This window comes from Camelus bactrianus, chromosome 4, assembly GCF_048773025.1.
Source record: "Camelus bactrianus isolate YW-2024 breed Bactrian camel chromosome 4, ASM4877302v1, whole genome shotgun sequence".
Classification (NCBI taxonomy): domain Eukaryota; kingdom Metazoa; phylum Chordata; class Mammalia; order Artiodactyla; family Camelidae; genus Camelus; species Camelus bactrianus.
Window position 1 is genome coordinate 39,864,697 of NC_133542.1, and position 18,416 is coordinate 39,883,112.

At 41.3% G+C, this 18,416-nt stretch overlaps 1 protein-coding gene across 7 annotated transcripts in view; it reads left to right on the forward strand.

Moving 5' to 3' along the window:
• PCSK5 (proprotein convertase subtilisin/kexin type 5) overlaps nucleotides 1–18,416 on the forward strand; it is a 413,936-nt gene that overhangs the window by 116,834 nt on the left and 278,686 nt on the right. For all 7 annotated transcript variants that reach the window (XM_074361722.1, XM_074361723.1, XM_074361725.1 and 4 more), the window contains exons 4-5: nucleotides 2,669–2,812; nucleotides 6,630–6,706. In XM_074361722.1, the coding sequence (XP_074217823.1) occupies nucleotides 2,669–2,812; nucleotides 6,630–6,706 (221 nt within the window). The remainder of the gene's footprint in view (nucleotides 1–2,668; nucleotides 2,813–6,629; nucleotides 6,707–18,416) is intronic.

Below are 18,416 nucleotides of genomic sequence, written 5' to 3' on the forward strand. Positions count from 1 at the left end.
GAGCACACATGTTTTCCACAGATGGCTGGTTTTCTTCAATTTTCGTAATTACAATTTCAGGCAGCATCCCTCCGCTCCAGGACGGTTATCCCATTTGTGGGTTACCCATTTCCTGTGCATTTCCTTCCTCCGGCCCACCTCTTGGCCACATTAACATTACTTCATGGTACAAACGATACCACAGGTGGCCAGAGCAGGTTTTGAAAGAGAAAAAAATGAAATGGAAACCCGTCAGGGTTGCTTTGTGTTACATTAAAATATTTGATGAGGAGAGGCCCAAACTCTTGGCCAGAACAAGACTTCCGAAAAACCTGGGCATTTTGGAAACCTGCGCTGTTTCTTTCATGCTCGTCTCTGCTAAGCAAGCACGCGCTGGCCAGATACCTCTGACCAGGTCGGAGCAGCAAGCATAGTGGCAACTGTAAACTCGAATATGAAGTTGAAAATAGGCCCTGATTTCTAGCGTGTAATCAATTAGCCAATATTGACTGAAATCCTAGGTTAGATCTGGTTTAATCATAGTCTTCTAGGGGCTTCCAATCACGGGAGACAGAGTTTACACACTAGATTCAACAGTCAACCACAGTTCAGCAGAATTCAGTGAGAAGGATTTGGATTGTGTAGGACAGAATGTATGCGTATGTGTGTCTGTCTGTCTGTCTGTCTCCATTCCCCCAGGAAGGGGACGAGAGAAGCCAAGTAGACTGAAGAATGAGAGAAGGCTTTGTGGGAGGAAGTAGGGCCTGGAGCTGTGCTCTGAAAACTGGGGAGTGGTGGGGGAGAGAATGGAATTTGGATCAGAGTAGTAATAGAGGGTGCACGTGTGGGGCCTCACGTACCAGAAAGAAATCAAGAAAGTGAGGGAAAGTTGCCAATGTTCATAAAATATAGCAGCCCCTATTCTCAGTGAAATTAATATTATCTGTGATGGAAAAATGGATATGCCATTCTCTATAATGAATCCTGAAAACTACTCAAGTGTGTCTATAATATTCAACAAAAGGCAGTCTCCTTTGGAGAATAAATTAACAAATTCATGTCGGGAGGTGTTAGAGGTATCCGCCGCTAGTTAGTGTCTGATTTTGAGGGATAAAGTTTGGAAAGAGGTGAGTCTCCTTGTAGGTGGTACCTAGACTAAGAGTCAAGTCTACAAAGCCCAGGATGATGACCTTGCTGCCCCTTGGAATTTGCTACCTTCCAGGCCATTCTCTTGCTGAGCTTCAGCAATACCCTACCATCCTTCACTTCCTTCCATGGGTTAAGCTGTTTCTTACCTTATGGTCATTGCATTTCCCGTGTCTTCTGCCAAGACATGTGTCTCTAGGCTCTTAGGGAGCCCAGCTCTTTCTCTTCAGCTAGATCACAGCTCACATTTCACTTTCTCAGGAACTGGGGTCTTTTTCTGACCATCCCAGCTAAAGGGGTGGGCGCTCAGACACCTTAGCATTGACTGCCATATCACCCCCTTTGATTCCTTTTAAACATAAGGAGTCCTCAGAATGGTCTTTGTTTTGTTTAGTATCTGTGTCTCTGCTTTAGAGAGGTCCTGAGGACAGGGACCTCATCTTCCTCGTCCACGGCCATACCCCAGCGTGTAGTAAGTGCTCAGTAAGGTGTGCCTTAGATGAATCGGTGGCAGTGGGGTCGCCATTATGCTTAGAGCACACTAAGCTCACGTTCTCTTCCCCTCCTGAAGTGCTGAACTGTTACCCAGCAGGAAGATGAATGGTGTGGACCTGGGGTGGCTCGGTTGCCATGGCAGTAGCTCCAGCATGTCCCTCTTCCTTTGTTCCTCCACTGAGCTTTAAGAACCTGGAAAACAGCATCACTTGGGGATATTTCAAAGAGACGGACTTTGAAGGAATAATTGTCTGGGCTGGACAAATGCTAGTAAATTATATTGGGAAGAACTGCTGGTTTGATTCATTTCTCAATGCGTTTGTATATTGTAGCCATCGTGGAATGAAATGACGACACAGGATGAGCTAGGATTTGCTGTTGCTCCAGCCTGCCCTTCCCTCACACACATTTATGTCTGTCGTCCCTCTGGACTTTTCCCTTTTCTTCATTCCCTTCTCAACGTGGCACTGAATGAATCTGCTTCCCTTCTGCAAACTGTGGTACCACAGTCATTAATTTACTGAAGAAAGTTTGGAGAAGCTGTTATTTTTTCTCACATTTCTCACAGCGGCAGCACACCTCTGGGTGACACCGTCCAGAAGCTGCCTGGGTTTTTCTCATTTGTAGCTGGCCTTTTCTGGGTGCCTGGTTAAGAAATGATGATGTATATGTTCTGCAGGTACCTGGTTTGGGTTTGTAAACGAAACATGACCATGCCTTTTTATGTGTCATTAATACACGCTAACAATAAAACAGTGCCTCCGTGGTTCTGCTGTTGAAGTATCCCTTATTATGTTTCTCCAAAGGATCTATGGCATGAGAACAAGGCAGAGCTGGCAGAAGGGATTTCTGTCTCACTTGCCTTGCCCACATCTATCCTTCCTCCCGTCCCCTGCTGTCATGCTAGAGATCTGTGCTTCTATTCTGACAGACAATCCATCACATTCCTGTTACTTTAATGCATGGTCTTAGTAGCAAGTAGATGGTTCTCCCGTCTCTTCACTCTTTGATAACCTGAAACATCCAAATCTCTTTCTTGTTCCTCTAGCACTGCAGTGACAACACACATCCCTGCCAATCAGACATGAATATTGAAGGAGCCTGGAAGAGAGGCTACACGGGAAAGAACATCGTGGTCACCATCCTGGACGATGGCATTGAGAGGACCCATCCAGACCTGATGCAGAACTACGTGAGTGTTTGCTGTGGCTGGAACACCTTCCCTCCTGGGAAACAACGGAATGCATGTTAGGGTTATGAAAAAGGGGGAAAACCACTAAAAAAAAAAAAAAACAGCTAATGGATACAATAAGCTTTAGGTATTGCTCCCATCTGTAAAAGATGCGCTCTCAGAGCACAGGAAGTATGAGATAACACTGTCCACCTTTGTGTGCCTCTGATGTTCCAATGACAAAAAGTAGGTGATGAAGTAGCAGAAACCCCACCATCTGCTACTGATGACAACTGCTCTTCCTGACGATTCATCCACACAGCCAGGCAACACTCTTTGTTTCCTTTATGGAGAAAAGTGTCCTTAGAGCTCTTCTCAAGTTATTCTGCTAGTCTTTTTTTCTCACTCTGCCTCTCCCTTTTTAAAGGACAGTGATGATCAGAGTCCCAGTAGTCCTTAGGAATCAGTCAGTTCCCTTTCTTAAGAAAGCACTGCGATTCCAGGACACAGAGAGATCCTGAGATGAGCCTGGGGTCCATAGCAAGTCCTGGGGCTGAGACTCTGTACTTTCATCGAAAACCATGCCCGCTGGACACTGAGGTCAGTTTCTGTCCCAGGGCCTCTAGGTCCCCTTTACCACCATGATATTTCCTGCCTGGAAATAGATCGATGACCCCTCTGTCCTCTACTCTCCAAACATACCCTTCCAGCGGCTTTTCGTCCCTAAATTTGGTCACAAATGCCATAACTATCTCCCAGTATGCCATCCTCTGCTCCACATTTGTGTTTCCTGATGCTTTCACATTCTCCCTGAAATACTTATTTTGTGACTTCAGAGCCCTCAGTGATGCACCATTATCTGCACATGCAATTCTCCGATTCCTGTCTGGACTCAGCAGAACCTCCATGTAGATCCCACTCACACCAAGGCCCTCTAACTGGCCTTCTGACCTCTTCTCTGTTGACAGCTGTTTCCACCCAGGACACACCCACTAGAACATCAGTCACTTTTATCTCTGTCCCTCTCTGTTCCTTTGTGATTCCTTTTAATTCCCAAATTTTGGTCCTGTGAGTTTTCCTAAACTGTCTTTCATGTTGTTATTGGAGAAAAAAAAAATTCTCTGCTAATTGAAGATTTTCTGTCAGCTTACAAGTTTCCCTTCATAGCCTTGAAAATAGAAGCAGCTCAAAATCACAGTGAAGTCCACGTGCCTTTGCAGGATTCATATTGAGCCTTCAGGAGGAAAGTTCTGGGCTGGAGTGGGAAGCTTTGCCTCGTATTTATGGAGCAGGCCCTACAGAAAATCCTGGGCTAGAACCGGGAGGACACATCTCCTCCAATTTTTCTCTTCTGTATTCTACGTTCGTGGTCTTTAAGGGAGTGAATTCTGCAAGCCTCGCACATCTCCCCGAGCCCTGAGCTGGCAGGGAGTTCTGAGATGGGCCTGGCCCGTTGTCCACTCTGCACATCGGCGCAAAGGGCTTGCCATCCTAGCCCACCTGCTGCCTGCGCTGCTGTTGGTTCCTCAGTACCTGGTGGACAGAGCAGTGGCCCGGAGGGGCATTGTCCTGGGCACACTCAGATTGGACATGGCTTTTTCCTTAAGGCTGAGGTTTGGAGAAAGAACATAATGTCCTCTTGAAATCTGCTGTCTCTGTCTCTCTCTCACTGACGGTCTTTGGCTCAGGAAGGCTTGCATTCCCTGCACAGTAGGACTCTGTCTGTATTTGTCTCTGTACCCATCTCCCCTCTGGCCTCTCCCATTCCTCCTGCTTCAGTTTCTCATGAAGTTATTTAGGTAGAAATTGCCATACATTCTCTCCAGCGTTTCTCATTTGCTCAGTCTCACTTATTTCATGACACTGAATCTTGCTTAAATTAATTTTCCTTTTGTCACTCAAACCTGAAAAGATTCTCTTTTTATCTTTGCAAAGAAAGAACTTCCAAGTCACTTCCCTGGCACATCAGAAACTGCTACCAGCTCGCACAGCCACCCGTATTTCTGACCTATGAAGACCTTCCTTCACTGAGGCCCACCTGGTATCACCTATACTTTTATCAACTACTTTTCCTCTCAATGTTCCACCCTGTGGCCTTTTTTGTTTCAAAATCTCAGCTAAGAACTTCACAAATCAATTTTTATGATGAAATACTGAACCGATGTCTCCTAAATTAGATGATTTTTCCCTAAGGTTGAGAGAAAGACAGAGACAGAAGGAACCGCAAATTCATTGAGTTCTCAGTTTAACAAAACATTTAAATGGCTACCCTCTCCCTGCCTCCAAGATAAATGTGTGTCTCTTCACAGAATAAAATTTTAGACCTAAAAAGGAACTTCAGTTCAGCCTCCTTGTTTGATGGGCTGGACACTGACACCTGAAAGCTAAAGTGAGTTAGCCCAAGTCACATAAAGAACAGAACTAGGGCTTCCCATCTCCTAGAAAAGAAGTCTTTCCCAACATATGCAAAGGGGGTTTTATGGGGTGTTCTTGCTCCCCACGCCTGGAAGTGCATTTGATTAAATACAAATAGCCTTAACTTAAATGCACCGTATTTCTCTACCTTTTTCATTTTTTTCTCCCTTGAAAGAAACTTCTCCAGAATTTACCTGTGCAGTTAGCAATACTGGTGCCATTTTAGTTCTCCTAATGTCAGAGATGGTGAAGAGTAGAGGAAAGCACATTGGATGGGGTGTCAGATGGCCTGGGTTCCGGCCTTAGTTCTCCAAGTAGTTTGTTTCATGCCTTTGGCCAACCTGTCTGGGCCCTCTGTTTCCTTATAAGTAAAATTACTCAGTATCTGTCCTTCGTGCTCTAACGTCCACTGATGTGGGCTTCCTTTGTACAGAAGCAGGGACTTACCTCCTTTAAATGTCTTGTGTATTTTGCTTAATACCTCCAAACATTTCATCCTCTGTGTACTGTAAGTTATTTTCAGACACCAGAACCCATGAAAAAGACAGATAGCATTTATTTTTGCTAAAACTGATATCAGGAATCATCATAAAGCGTCAGAAAATTCAAAACATCCTAAATTCATCCCATCTATGGTGATATAAATTTGAATGATGGAACAATCCATTGTTTTTTGTTTGTTTTTGTTTTTGTTTTTTTAGTAACTGGAAGATTTTTCACAGTCATTTCTAGAAGCAAACAAGTAAATCCAGCTTTGGTTTCAGAGAAAGTTTTGCTTCATTTTGAAACCTTGACGTAATAAAACTTTGCTCTTTATTTTGATTGGGGCAAAAGGCCATCGGGTATTAATAAAAAGTCTTGAATTGTAGACTCTTTTATAGTAGCTACAACATCTGAAACCAGACAAATATTGCCTAATCGAGGTCCCAAGATACCTGATATACTAGATTCCTAATACTGATGTTTAATTGGCTTGCTGATTGTTTGTGAATGATTATTGTCTCCAAAAACTTTGAATTGTGATACGGGATTTGCACACTCCAGAAATGAAGTACAGAATAGAGTGTTCTTGCAGCATGAATCACTTTGCTTCTGGGTGGTCCAGTAGTACTTGGCGGAAAAGGTGGTAATTGAGGACATCTTCAAAGCACTGGGGTGAGGGGTCAGTTCTAGGTATGAAGGAAGTGCTGGCAAGAAGGGACTGGGTGCACCTCTGTTCCATAGAGAGTATTTCTTCACCTTCATGGGGGAAAATACAACATATTATTATAGAACAAGGCATCCTGACACCACTGGACCGTGAGTGTATTATTTAATCTAATTACTCTCTTGGCAGAAATGTGTTTAAGGAGGCATGAGCCTTCAGGTTAATGGCTAATTAATGAACAGCCGTCTCCTTTCTCTCTCTCCGCTGTGACCACAGGATGCTCTGGCGAGTTGTGACGTGAATGGAAACGACTTGGACCCAATGCCTCGTTATGATGCAAGCAATGAGAACAAGTAAGACCCAAGAGAGGGGTGGCTGGAGTGTGGCTGGCAAGCTTTGTTTTCTGCTCTTACTGAGGGAAAATATTTTCTTGGAAATGTTTGTTAACAAGTGATCCTGAATTTGCTCCAAGTTAAACAAGTGTATTTCCACTAAAGCTTCTGGATATAAAAAGGAGTGGTCCACATCGTAAGAATGGTTGCAGAGAGAACCCTAGGGAATGACTCAGCATTTCCAGGTCTTAAGGGTGTAGCTGGGGAGTATTGCTCCTTGTATAGTCACTGGCCTGTGACCTACTTGTTTAAGGGTAGGGGTGCTAAAGGCAGAGGCAAAGCAGCATGCCCCTCAAAGAGTTACTTCATTCTGAAGTTCCACAAATGTGAGTGAATACTCTGCTTGAGATCCCTGCTAGGGCTTTCTGATATGCCTCCTTTTTGCTCTCCTCTCATCTGCAATGATTGTTTTTTTAACTAATGTACCTGAACTGCCTGTGTGGTTTGCCGTGTACGGAACACATTACCTTTCTTTGTTGTTGTTGCTGGTTTTTTTGTTTGGTTGCTTGGTTTGGGGTTTTTTGTTTTTTTAAGGGAGTAGGGGAGGTGGTAACTAGGTTTATTTATTTATCTATCTTAATGGAAGTACTGGGGATTGAACCCAGGACCTCATGCATGCAAAGCTCAGGCTCTACTGCTGACCTTTCTTATCCTAATAGTCAAGAGCCTTAGAAACTCATTTAACCACATATACACTTTCCAGTTAGTACAGTAATTTTTCTGAAAGCAAATGAAATGCATATTCATTTGATAACATAGAATATCGTTAAGTAAATGGGAACTTTTTTCTTGCTTACAATCACCCAGATTTTTTCAAAAGATTAGTAGATGTTTCTAATCACTAGATCACATTAACTTTTTTTCCTTTCACTACAAAGTTTCTCCAGGATACTGCTATGATTTAGATACTATCATTTGAATTTTTATTTACGTGTTTGGAATCACAGAAGTTGCAAAGAGACATGTTTTGCCCATTTATTATGCACTATTTCTAGCCTGCAGTTTTCTTGAGGGAAACATTTCTCAACTGGTACCTGATTAAGTAAGTCAATAAGTTTAGAGAAAACCGTATGACCTAGATAATTAGACTGTACATGAGTTTTTCTTTTTTTCCTCTTTTTACCATTTACAAAGAAGCCTCAAAAAAGTTACTGTGAAAAATATGCTGTTTGTTAATATTACCATCTGAGTAATTATTACAGACTAGATTCAGTGGTGGAAACGTGAATATACAAATTGATGTGAATAGAATTTTCCAGAACTTTCCAAACAAAAAGAAGCCTTGTCATTACTGTGTAGATTATGTTGTTTAAAGTTATAGCTGAATTTCACATAAAGCGTTATAATTTGAGACAATGTAAGCTAATTTATTTAACCTAATTTGCAAACTAGCATGAAACGCTGAAGAAGAAATTTGAAGGTTCAATATTTAAGAGGTCACTGCTGACAGATTTCAATCTCCAGTCCATTCTACTCTAGTGCAACATACATGCTTTCATTCTGCAAAGTCTAAAACCACAGAGTAATAGGAAAATGAAGCTGGAGCTCACCACTTAGAAACTTCATTAGTGACTCACAAAAATGATAGGGACCTACTAAAAGTAATAGATTAGAAGTTTGAGATTAACAGGTATACATTACTATATAAAAAATAGATAAACAACAAGGACCTACTGTATAGCACAGGAAGCTATATTCAGTTTCTTACAGTGAGCTGTAATGGAAAAGAATCTGAAAAAATATATGTTTATATATAACTGAATCACTGCTATACATCTGAAACTAACATTGTAAATTAACTATACTTCAATAAAATTAAGAATTAAAAAAATAAAGTGACATCAAAAAATAATAACTCAGTTTTATTCATGTTAAGTGGTTAAGGGATATATAAAACTATAATAAATGTGACACTTTATCTTTTTTTTTTTTTTTCAATTCTCCCTGCAGCCCTTAGATGTGAAGAATTAAAAAAAGGCTCAGACAGGTCGAGCAGACAAGGGTTAAACAGATAGTACGTGATGGAGAAGTTAGGAAGCAAAGACTCAAACGCAGGTGGTTTGTTTATAAGCTCTTGCTCTGCGTCTTACTCTGCTTATACACAAGTCCAGAGCTCTTATGGTAATTAAAAAGAAAATGATCCAGGCTACAGCTTGTGGTAGAGCCCATGCTTAGCATGCACGAGGTACTGGGTTCAATCACCAGTACCTCCATTTGAAAAAAAGGGAAAATGGTCCAAGTACTTTTCATTTAAGTGAGTTATAACTAGAGATAACTGGTTTCAATAACAGTGTCTTTGAGAGAATGAAAGACTGAATTATTGACCAAAATACTTGGGAGAGTACAGAGCACTGAGCTGACCTTTGACATCTTATCATAAGAGAAAAGAAGGCTGGAGAATGCATGCCAGTCTGCTACTTCAGAACAGTGAGGCTATAATTCACAGCTAGGCTGGGTTCAAAGACCTTTTCCATCCATCTTATACTCAATCTGTGTCTTATCATTATGAAATTAGATTCTAACTAGTATGTATATAGTGCAGTTCTCTTGTGACACTGACTTCTTAAGCTACAATGTTTTTTTTTTTAATTTTTTTAAATTTTACACAATTTTTAAAGGTTATACTCCATTTAGTTATTACAAAATATTGGCTATATTCCCTGTGTTGTACAGTACATCCTTGTGGCCCATCTTACACCCAGTAGCTTGTACCTCCCACTCCCACCCCTACGTCACCCTTCCGAGCACTTTATCTTGAATAAGACCTGAAGTTTGCTTATGTAAGTGTGTGCCCATTGCAACTACTTCTACTCGTGCCTGCCACTCTGTGTGCAAGAGAAAAAGGGTAAGAAAAAAAGAGATAAAGATGAAAAATTTTTAGAACAGAGACTAGAGAAGAAAATAACAGAAACAGGCTGGAAGGAAAGGGGAAATTAAGCAGAGTGAAGGATCTATCCCCCTTAACCAGCCGGGATGGCCTTTGGAAGCGTGGCAGCTTGCAGGTTATTATGAAGGGAAGGAGGGTTATGTGAGGTGAAAGGCGGATTAGCAGCACCAGGTGTGGACAAGGGTAGACCACTGTGCTCCTGAGGTATGTGGCTCTGTGTGTTTTGTGTATTCCTGCGGTGTTCAGTGCAACTAGGTGCATTTTCTACATTCACCTAGAGTTTCTGAGACAAAATTGCAGAAACAAATTTCATGTAATACTCAAATCATTCTCTAAAATATCAATGATATTGGAAGAAATTTGTGTTTTCAAGGCAAGCACGAACTGATTGTACCATATCCATTGGCTACATGTATCCCATCAGCATTTGTGTGTAGAGAAAAGAGAACAAGAAAGCTACAGGAAAGTCTAGATCATGTTAACACCCAAAGTATTCTTGTGCGGGATGTTAAGGGACAAGAGGGGCTATAGGTAGAAACTGAAAGCATTGTGCCCTGTAGCCAGTTCTGTCTGAATCTACATGTGGTGATTTTTACATTGAAACTCAGTGGCAATGTGACTGTTCTCCAAGGGTGTGTCTGACCTGCGACTAACAGGGCTGACCACAAAGGCTGGGTGTGAAGACACTCCTTTGAGTTTTGGCTTTGATGGCTTTTTATAGGCTGACTTTTAAAAACTGTATCCTTCATGAAGATTCCTTTCAAACTTGGCTACTCCTCAAGACCTTTGTACAGGAAGAATCACCATTGTCCTGCTCACTCTGGGGTATTCTAGTGTGTCCTGTTGTGACCCATTCTGAGTACCATTCGTGGTTCATTGAGGGCAGTGTGGGTTTGCGTGTTGGAGGACACGGGCATTATTCTGGATGTGTGCTTAGGTTTGTGGCCTTGACTCTGAAGTATGGCGTTTTTAGAGGTACAACACCAGCACTCCCTACCTCTGTTTTATGAAAATCATCCATCACCTGGGGCATCAGATGTCCCTTTATCTCCTGTCAGTACTGCTGCCCAGTGTTTTCTTGGCCAACCACAAGCATGTGTTCAGGCATTTAGAGTTACAATATCTTCTCTGCTTGTTAGATCATAATCGTAAATATGATTGATGGATCTGTCTTTAAGTGTGCATCCATAGGTAATTTCAGTTTCAGTAGAGGTCATTTAGCATCGGGAAATAGAGTGGGTTTGTAGTTTAGAAAAGTTGACTTTTAGGCTTGATCCTCCTTAATTAGCTTTATGGTCTTTAGGCCTAACTACTCTGAGCTTTAGTACTTTTTAAATCCCTAAAATGGGCATAGAATTACTTCCAAAGATTAGCAATAAAATATGTAAAACACTAAGCATAGGGCTGACTGCATAATTGGTGCTAGGTAATTATAGCTGTTACTATAACTGTGTGTTCTATTCCTATATCCATTTCTTGATAATCAGTTAAAAATTACAGTTATACTCTTACGATTATCTCAAAACATATGTGCATGCAAACATTTCAAATTTCAGTTAAGACTTGCAAGTCTTTGTTTATTTCCAAGGTTAGGGGTTCAGGTAGGGTTTTCTGCTTTAGGGGCTGGGAACAGTGACTCATTTGGGCTACAGTACATCTGCTTCTCTTTATTTCCATACCCTATCTCCCTTGGTGGAGCATGAGTCCTTGAATTGGAAGTAAGCTAGTGAAGGGGAGGAATTCCTAAACATTGCCAGAATGAAGATGTCGGGGCATCTACTGAACAGGTACCTCCTCACTGTACAATCTGAGCAGTCGGCTTCAGAGCATCTTTGGAATTATTTCATACTTAACTGTGTTTTTTCGTTCATTCAACAGCTACTCGTTGACGCTACTTTGTGAATGGCTCTGTGCTAAATGCTTGTGGGGGGCAGATATAATGATGAAATAATACAGGCTACTAACTAAGGGGATGAATTAGGAGATGACTTAGTAAGAAGCTGTGTAAGCTGAAGGGTGTTGAGTCCCATTGATGCCCTTTGTAACCAGAGGTATGGAACCTGAGGATGTGGAGGGCTGCCTGTACCATTTAATATAAAGGACTTGAGCACCTGCAGAGTGCAGAGGGGTCCTGGAACCAATGCCCTGCAGATGTACTAAGAAAGAATACACCCTCAAAACTTTATGCAAATCGTACCTCTTACGCAAATCAGACCTGATTACATTTTAGTGCTAAAGCCTTGGGGTGAAGGCAATCACCTCTGAAGTTAGAAAATTATAGTGAAAAAAAATCCCTTTCTTACCACTTTTCAAGTCCCTAAATGGTGGTGTGTCAACCCCGAATAACAGCTGCTAAAGAAATAGCACTGCTAGAGGAGACCGTAAAACCTGTTCTTCTGTCCCGCTTTGCCGCCATTCGTACTAACCTGCAGAATAAAGCTGGCTGCATTGTTCTAGGCTTAAAATAGAAAATGCCTCCCTATAAATGAAACAGTCTCCTGGCATTTCATAGCACTGCTCCCATTTCTGATAAATGAATTATTGATGTCTGAGTTAGATTTCCTCTTCCCTGGGTTGTGGATTGCTTCTCTTTAAACGTTCCCTCTGTTTAAGAGTCATAGCAACATATTTAGTGGGAGATGAGAGCACGCGTTTTATCTTGAATGTGTGAGATGTAGGCCCAGAATCTAATTCCCGTTTAAAATAAACCAACCCATAGGTTGAAGACTTATTTTCCAAAAGGAATGGATTTTTCGTTTTTGTTTCTTATCTCTGTTTCTGGGAAGATTTAACCAGAGTGGATGGAAGGACACTTCTTCTGGTCTTGTGTCTTCTTTCACGCATCGTTTAGAATGTCGCCATGTTGCAGAACCAAAGTGCGTGTGGCCTTTTCTTTCTTATTCCTGCAGATGAGGGCACTTGTCAGAGGTAGTGTTCCAAAGCAAAGCCGATGTATGTAGTCAGGGTTGTCTATCTAGACAGGAAATATTTTAACTCAGTGCTAGAGAGAAAAGCACACTTTAGATCTACAACCTTAACAGGTAGAAGCATTATTTTTTCCTACCCAGGAGTTAGCCAAACATGGTCAGATAAAGTTATCCTATCGCTAAGCAGTTCAAACAAAGCCTGCAAAGAGAAGTGGGGCCATGATCAGAGGCGGATTTGTTTTTTTCCAAATACTTTTGAAATGTTTCCCCTAATCCTTTGCCAAAATAACATTACAATATACTATATAGTAGTTACTTGACCAATGATTATCAAATGAATTGTGTAATACTGACTGCAAGCGTACAGACTAGAGGTCAAACGTATACAAAGCAGACAGTTGCAAAAAATACCTGACACTTCACATGCAGCCACAGATTTTATGTCCATGAAAAGAACCTGTAGTAAATAGTGTAGAAACCTTGTTTCTATCATATGGGTTCATGATGAAATGTGTTGAAATAAGTAACCTTTTGGACCACCTTCTAGGTTCTGGGAAGTAGTCTGGGTCTGGGGCCTCACAGAAAGCTGATTAATAACAGGAAAATCAGAGCAGAAGCCAGCCATCCCCTTCCCTTCCCTCACCAGCCCTGAGCCACAAGTCCTGACAGTCCTCATCAGCTAAGTCTTACTCTTTAATAGCTCTCCAGGGACTCACACACGCCTTCTGCATCCATCCATCCATCGGTCCATCCACACTAGCCTTCTGTTAGTCTATCCCCTTCTCTCACCTGCATCCTTGGAAAATCTCCTGGATGGTTTCTCTGCCTCCAGTCTCACCCCAATCCTGCCGCCCAAGTGATATTTTAGAACAAAAATAAGAATATTAAAATCCTTTAATGTCTTAACATTTTGATAAAAATACCAGACCCTTCATGACCCCACTCTTCCCTCATTATTAGCTCTGCTCTGCTCTGGGTGTCCACTCCTCCCCCCCCACTTTATCTGTCAACCCTGTGGGACTCGCAGGATGCGCCACGATCGTTCAGCCTTCCACCATCTGCACCTGCCTAATTCCTCCTTTCCCTTCAACTCAGGTCATTTCCCTTGTGAAGCCTCTTCTCCTCCCCCTCATCCGAGCTGGATATCCTCCAGTGAGTTTTCACAGAGTCTGCATACTGACTTCTTTGAAAGACTTTCCCTGTTGTAAGTGGGGGTCACATGCACCAAGGTAGGGAATAGAGAGGCAAGAACAGATGCTGAGAAGACGACTTCTGGTTTAGTTTGGGATATAAAATGTCTGTTGGGTCTTAACAAAATTTACAGGAGTATTGATTGGCTCATCTAGAGGGATTAGCAAAATGTGTCCCAAAGTAGTAACTATTAAACGTTCATAGTTTACATATAAACTTTATAACTAACATTATATTATTATATGTAATGGACCTTTGTGCTGGATAGCTTTTTTTTGACCCTCTACCCTGCTCTGTAGCCCAGAAAGCTGATAACCTCTGAGGACTACATTAAGGGACTCCCTTGTCCTCTGACTTCCCATTGGGTTTGGCCAGTGGAGCAGTGAGGCAGGACATCAGTGGGATGCAGAAGAGTGAAGAAGGGGTATTTACTCTCTGCTCCCTCCTTGCTGGGCCATTGGGAGTTAGCTGTGCCCTAGAAGATCATAACTCCTGTTAAGTGGCCCTGGGGCTGACCTCCTAAGAGCTGCCTTTTGTGGGTTCAATAATCCCTTCCTCCTCGAGTCTCCTTAGATCCCATGTTTTCCCATTGCTGCTAGACCAGAACACTGCACTCTTCCCTGCTGCTCTCCCCAAACCCTTTCTGCTTCTCTGTATAAGTCCCTTGAATACATTTTTAATGATAAGATATAAATCCCTTGAATAAACTTTTATACCCAGTATAAAAGAGCCCAGACACCTCTAAGAAAGGAAAGAAATATGTTCATAGGAATTGTCTTAATGGCTGTTTACTTACTCTTTAATGAGAGCTGAATGCATAGAGAAAATGGTTATCTAACCTAACATTCCTAGATACCTGTCACCTGAAGTGTAAGTATTCATGTTGATAAAACACTGTATTAATTATTCTAGGGCTCAGAGTCATGATAATGTGGTCTTCAGACCCTTTGTGCTTCCCTTTGTCAGTTTCAGTGTGTCCTCCTCAAGCACTTGGGGACATAGTCTCTTGGGGCTCACAGCAACACTTCTGGTAAAGGGTCTGATGGATGCTGCAGGTTACAATGAGGTTTGGGTTTAATTTATGCTAACCCAGTGCACTATTGGCATGAATAATTGATAGTTGTTTCAATTTAAATTTCTTATTTAAAAAACAAACTCACAAATTCCCGAGGCCTCTAAAGCAGATGGAAATTGCAGTAAGGGGAAGAGGTAAGTGTCCTTTTTAAATAATGGATTACGCATCCAAGCAGAGTTTCCAGACAGGTGTCTTTATTTATCTTTCTTTTTCACTCTTCTCCTCTAACCTCCACCTTGGATCTTTCTATTCGCTCTTGTTTCCTTATATCCAGAAATACGTAAAATTGAGAGCACGCAGACCTTGAGAGGTCAGTGCTAGCAGTGTATTACTTGTTTTATTACAGAGCAGTAGAGAAGGCATCCAAGACCTTTCAGATGTGATCAGCCACTGAACAGGAAGGCAGACTGAGGAGAAAAGAACACTTGTTTTATTTATCTCACTCCCTGTCCAGATACCAGAAGAAGAACATGCCGAAAATATAATCAAACTGATCGATGATTTATTTTAATATTAACAAGATACTATTTAGATATTGGTTGCCTTCCTGTTCAAATCAAATGCCTTCTAAGTTAAGGAAGTGAAGTTAGAAGTTTATTTTTACTAGTTACCAGAGATATGATAATTTTTATGTTTTAGCAATTCAGCTAATTACAGTAGAAACCTATTGTTCCAGTGCACTTAAGATAAACGTGTGTGTATGTAATTTCCACAGTAGCTATCCATATCAATCACAATCCTTTATTAAGGTAGAAAATACATCTTTTAGATCAGGACATATTTGATTAGTTCTCATCTCATAAAATAAGTCACCAAAGGAGACAAGGTGATGGAGTGAAAAATGTCCTGTTTTGGGATGAAACTTGGGTACCAGTCCCAGCCTGTTGTTCACCAAATCTGTGGCCTTGAAGGAGCATTTTAATCAAACCCTCCCCCTGCCATATCAGTATTTCTAAGACCCTGTTTGACTTAAAACAATCAACCAGAAAAATCTGGAAATCTACGGGGTTGCTGCTTGGCTACATTTGAATGCCATGTCAGCTACTGCTAATACAATAAGCATGTCGGTATGTTGTCTCATTTGCTGGTCACAACAACCTACAACTGGAGAGACAGCCTGAAGAGATAAAGTCAAGTGTCTAAATGTCACCGAGCGGCAGAGTCACCATTTGAGCTCATTTGTTCCCACACCATCCATTCACCTGCATAGTTAATTAACCTGTGGTCAAGTAGATGAGAAATTAATTCTTGTGCCGGGCACATGCTTCAGCAAGTTTACTACCTTGGAAGAACTGCAATTAACAGAATGCTGTACCATTGTGTTCAGTAAATACCCAACAGCCTGGCTGGACCAAGTGCTGTACTCAGCGCCCTGTTTCTCCAGAGAGAGGGGATTGGTCCACACAGGTTGCCAGCACCTTATGTACATGTGACCGAATAAAAAAGATTCTTTCTTACAGAAAATGATTATGTAGATTTGACTTCACAGTGGTATTTGTTCTGTGGAGATCAATGAAGGCCACCCAAATGATACTAGAAACTATTTATTCAGAGCTTGCTCTAGCAAGGGAGTCAGCTACTATCATTTGAAGAGGCAGACACATGACTGGGAAAGCTTATAGCTGAAAAAAAGAAGGCTTCAGGTATGGTCTGATCAGAGGGTATCATGGCGGAAGCTAGAGCTTGGATCTCTGTTCACAAACAATTATTCTAGTATATATTAATAGCTTTAAAAAAAACTGAGTATCAGGTGGTCATAATGTTACTGTAAATAAATGTTTTGGGAAACTATATAGATGTTTTTATTATTAAGGGTGATCATAATTAAGTAATAAGATAAAGTTTCAGTTGAATTCTTAGATGGCAGGGAGTTAGTTTTCTTTACATGGAGATATGGACTGTGTGAAAGTTGGAATCATACAATCTAAGAGATGCTTTCCCAAAGTTTTGCACTTGAGTGTCAGTCCTGGGGAGCTCTGGAAATGTGGGCTGTGAAAGAATATCTGTAGGAGGAAGAGACTAAGACCAAGGAGAACCTGTAGGAATCAGAAATCTTCTTCTGCCCTCAGAAGGGTGTAGAGTCTTGAGGATGTGTCCTGCTTTGAGGAATTGTGGTGAATTATCTTGCCTACAGAACGTCTAACTTTTGAAGAAATTGGAGAAGAGCAGTTGACTCCTGGTAATTTTCCAGCCAGCAGATTCCCTTGAATCCCTTTTCCTGCCGCACACGCTCGTCACAGCTACCATCTCGTGAATTTTAGAAAAGACTGACCTTTGCTAAGACGGTTTACCTCTTCCTATTTTTAGACATCCTTACACCATCTGCATATAATTTACGTATGTATTTGAATTTGCATGAATTGCAAATAAAATACCTGTGGTGATGTCCTAGGCTGAGAATAGCTGACTACCAAAGATTTTGTATGACCTTTTTGCTCTTGGTGGATTTTCCCTCTTTCTGAGGTTGATTTTCACAGGATCACACTACCACCCACACCTGTCCCAGTTAACAAATATAGACTCTTTATTTTCTCCCCAACCCTCCAGCATCTCCCCACTCCCCGTATCGGGTTGTCTCAGATCCCTTGCTTTTTCCACCATCCAGATACCTTGATGTTCCCATAGGCTCTAGCATTGTGTTGTCATCGAGCAGAGAAGAAGCACACATCTGTCTCTAGGAATTGCCTGGTCTGGGCATCAGTTTACATAGTTTGTAGTGGGTAATCTGACTAGAACTTGAGTGATTCAGCTGTTTTAATTGTGGCTTGTTAATTTTATTGGATACCTAACTCTTTCATAAAATGTGTTTGCTTCCTTCCTAAAGGAATGATAGATCCCTTTAATGCTTTTCAAAGGAGTGAGAAATGTTTGAAACAAAATCAATTGTTTTTTTCTCTCTCTTATCCACCCGCATAAGAAGCATTGGAGGAAGTTGAGTAATGGAGCATCTGAGAAGGAACTGGGGTTTGAAAATGGAAAAGATCAAAGAATTAGGGGGGTTATTTGGTTGAAATTTAATTCAGATGGAGGCAAAAGGGGTCCCCAAAGTGAAGGACAGTCTCAGAAGCAGCTCAACTACCAACCATGCGTTTGCCTTATCATCCACACTTTGAAACATACCATCTCTGGGACAGTAGAGGCCGTGGTTATTGTGACTGGTTTTTCCTAAGCCAGCCACTATGGCTTAATTCCTCAATTGGTTGAATTTGTATCAACTTGTTCAGCCCTTACAGGGAGTAATACTAGTGGAACCACATCCCACAATACGGAGCTATAGGAATAAGACCCATTTCACTGGTGTGCTTGTAGGAGTGTTCATTCATATTTGTTGAAACCTTTGTACTTCAAATGCGATACAGAAAGTTATTCAAGTGTGCCATTGCAAATTGTATGGACATTCTTTCTTTCATATTTTATGATCATACATGCTATTTTTATATCAGTTGATTCCATTTATCATCATCCCATTTTCTCATTGTGTTTCTATGAGCTTCTGTTAGAATCCCCATTGTAAAACCTATTTCAACTATAAGCTATACTAACTCTTGTTTAATTCATCCTGATTGGAACAAAATACCCACAATGTCTTCA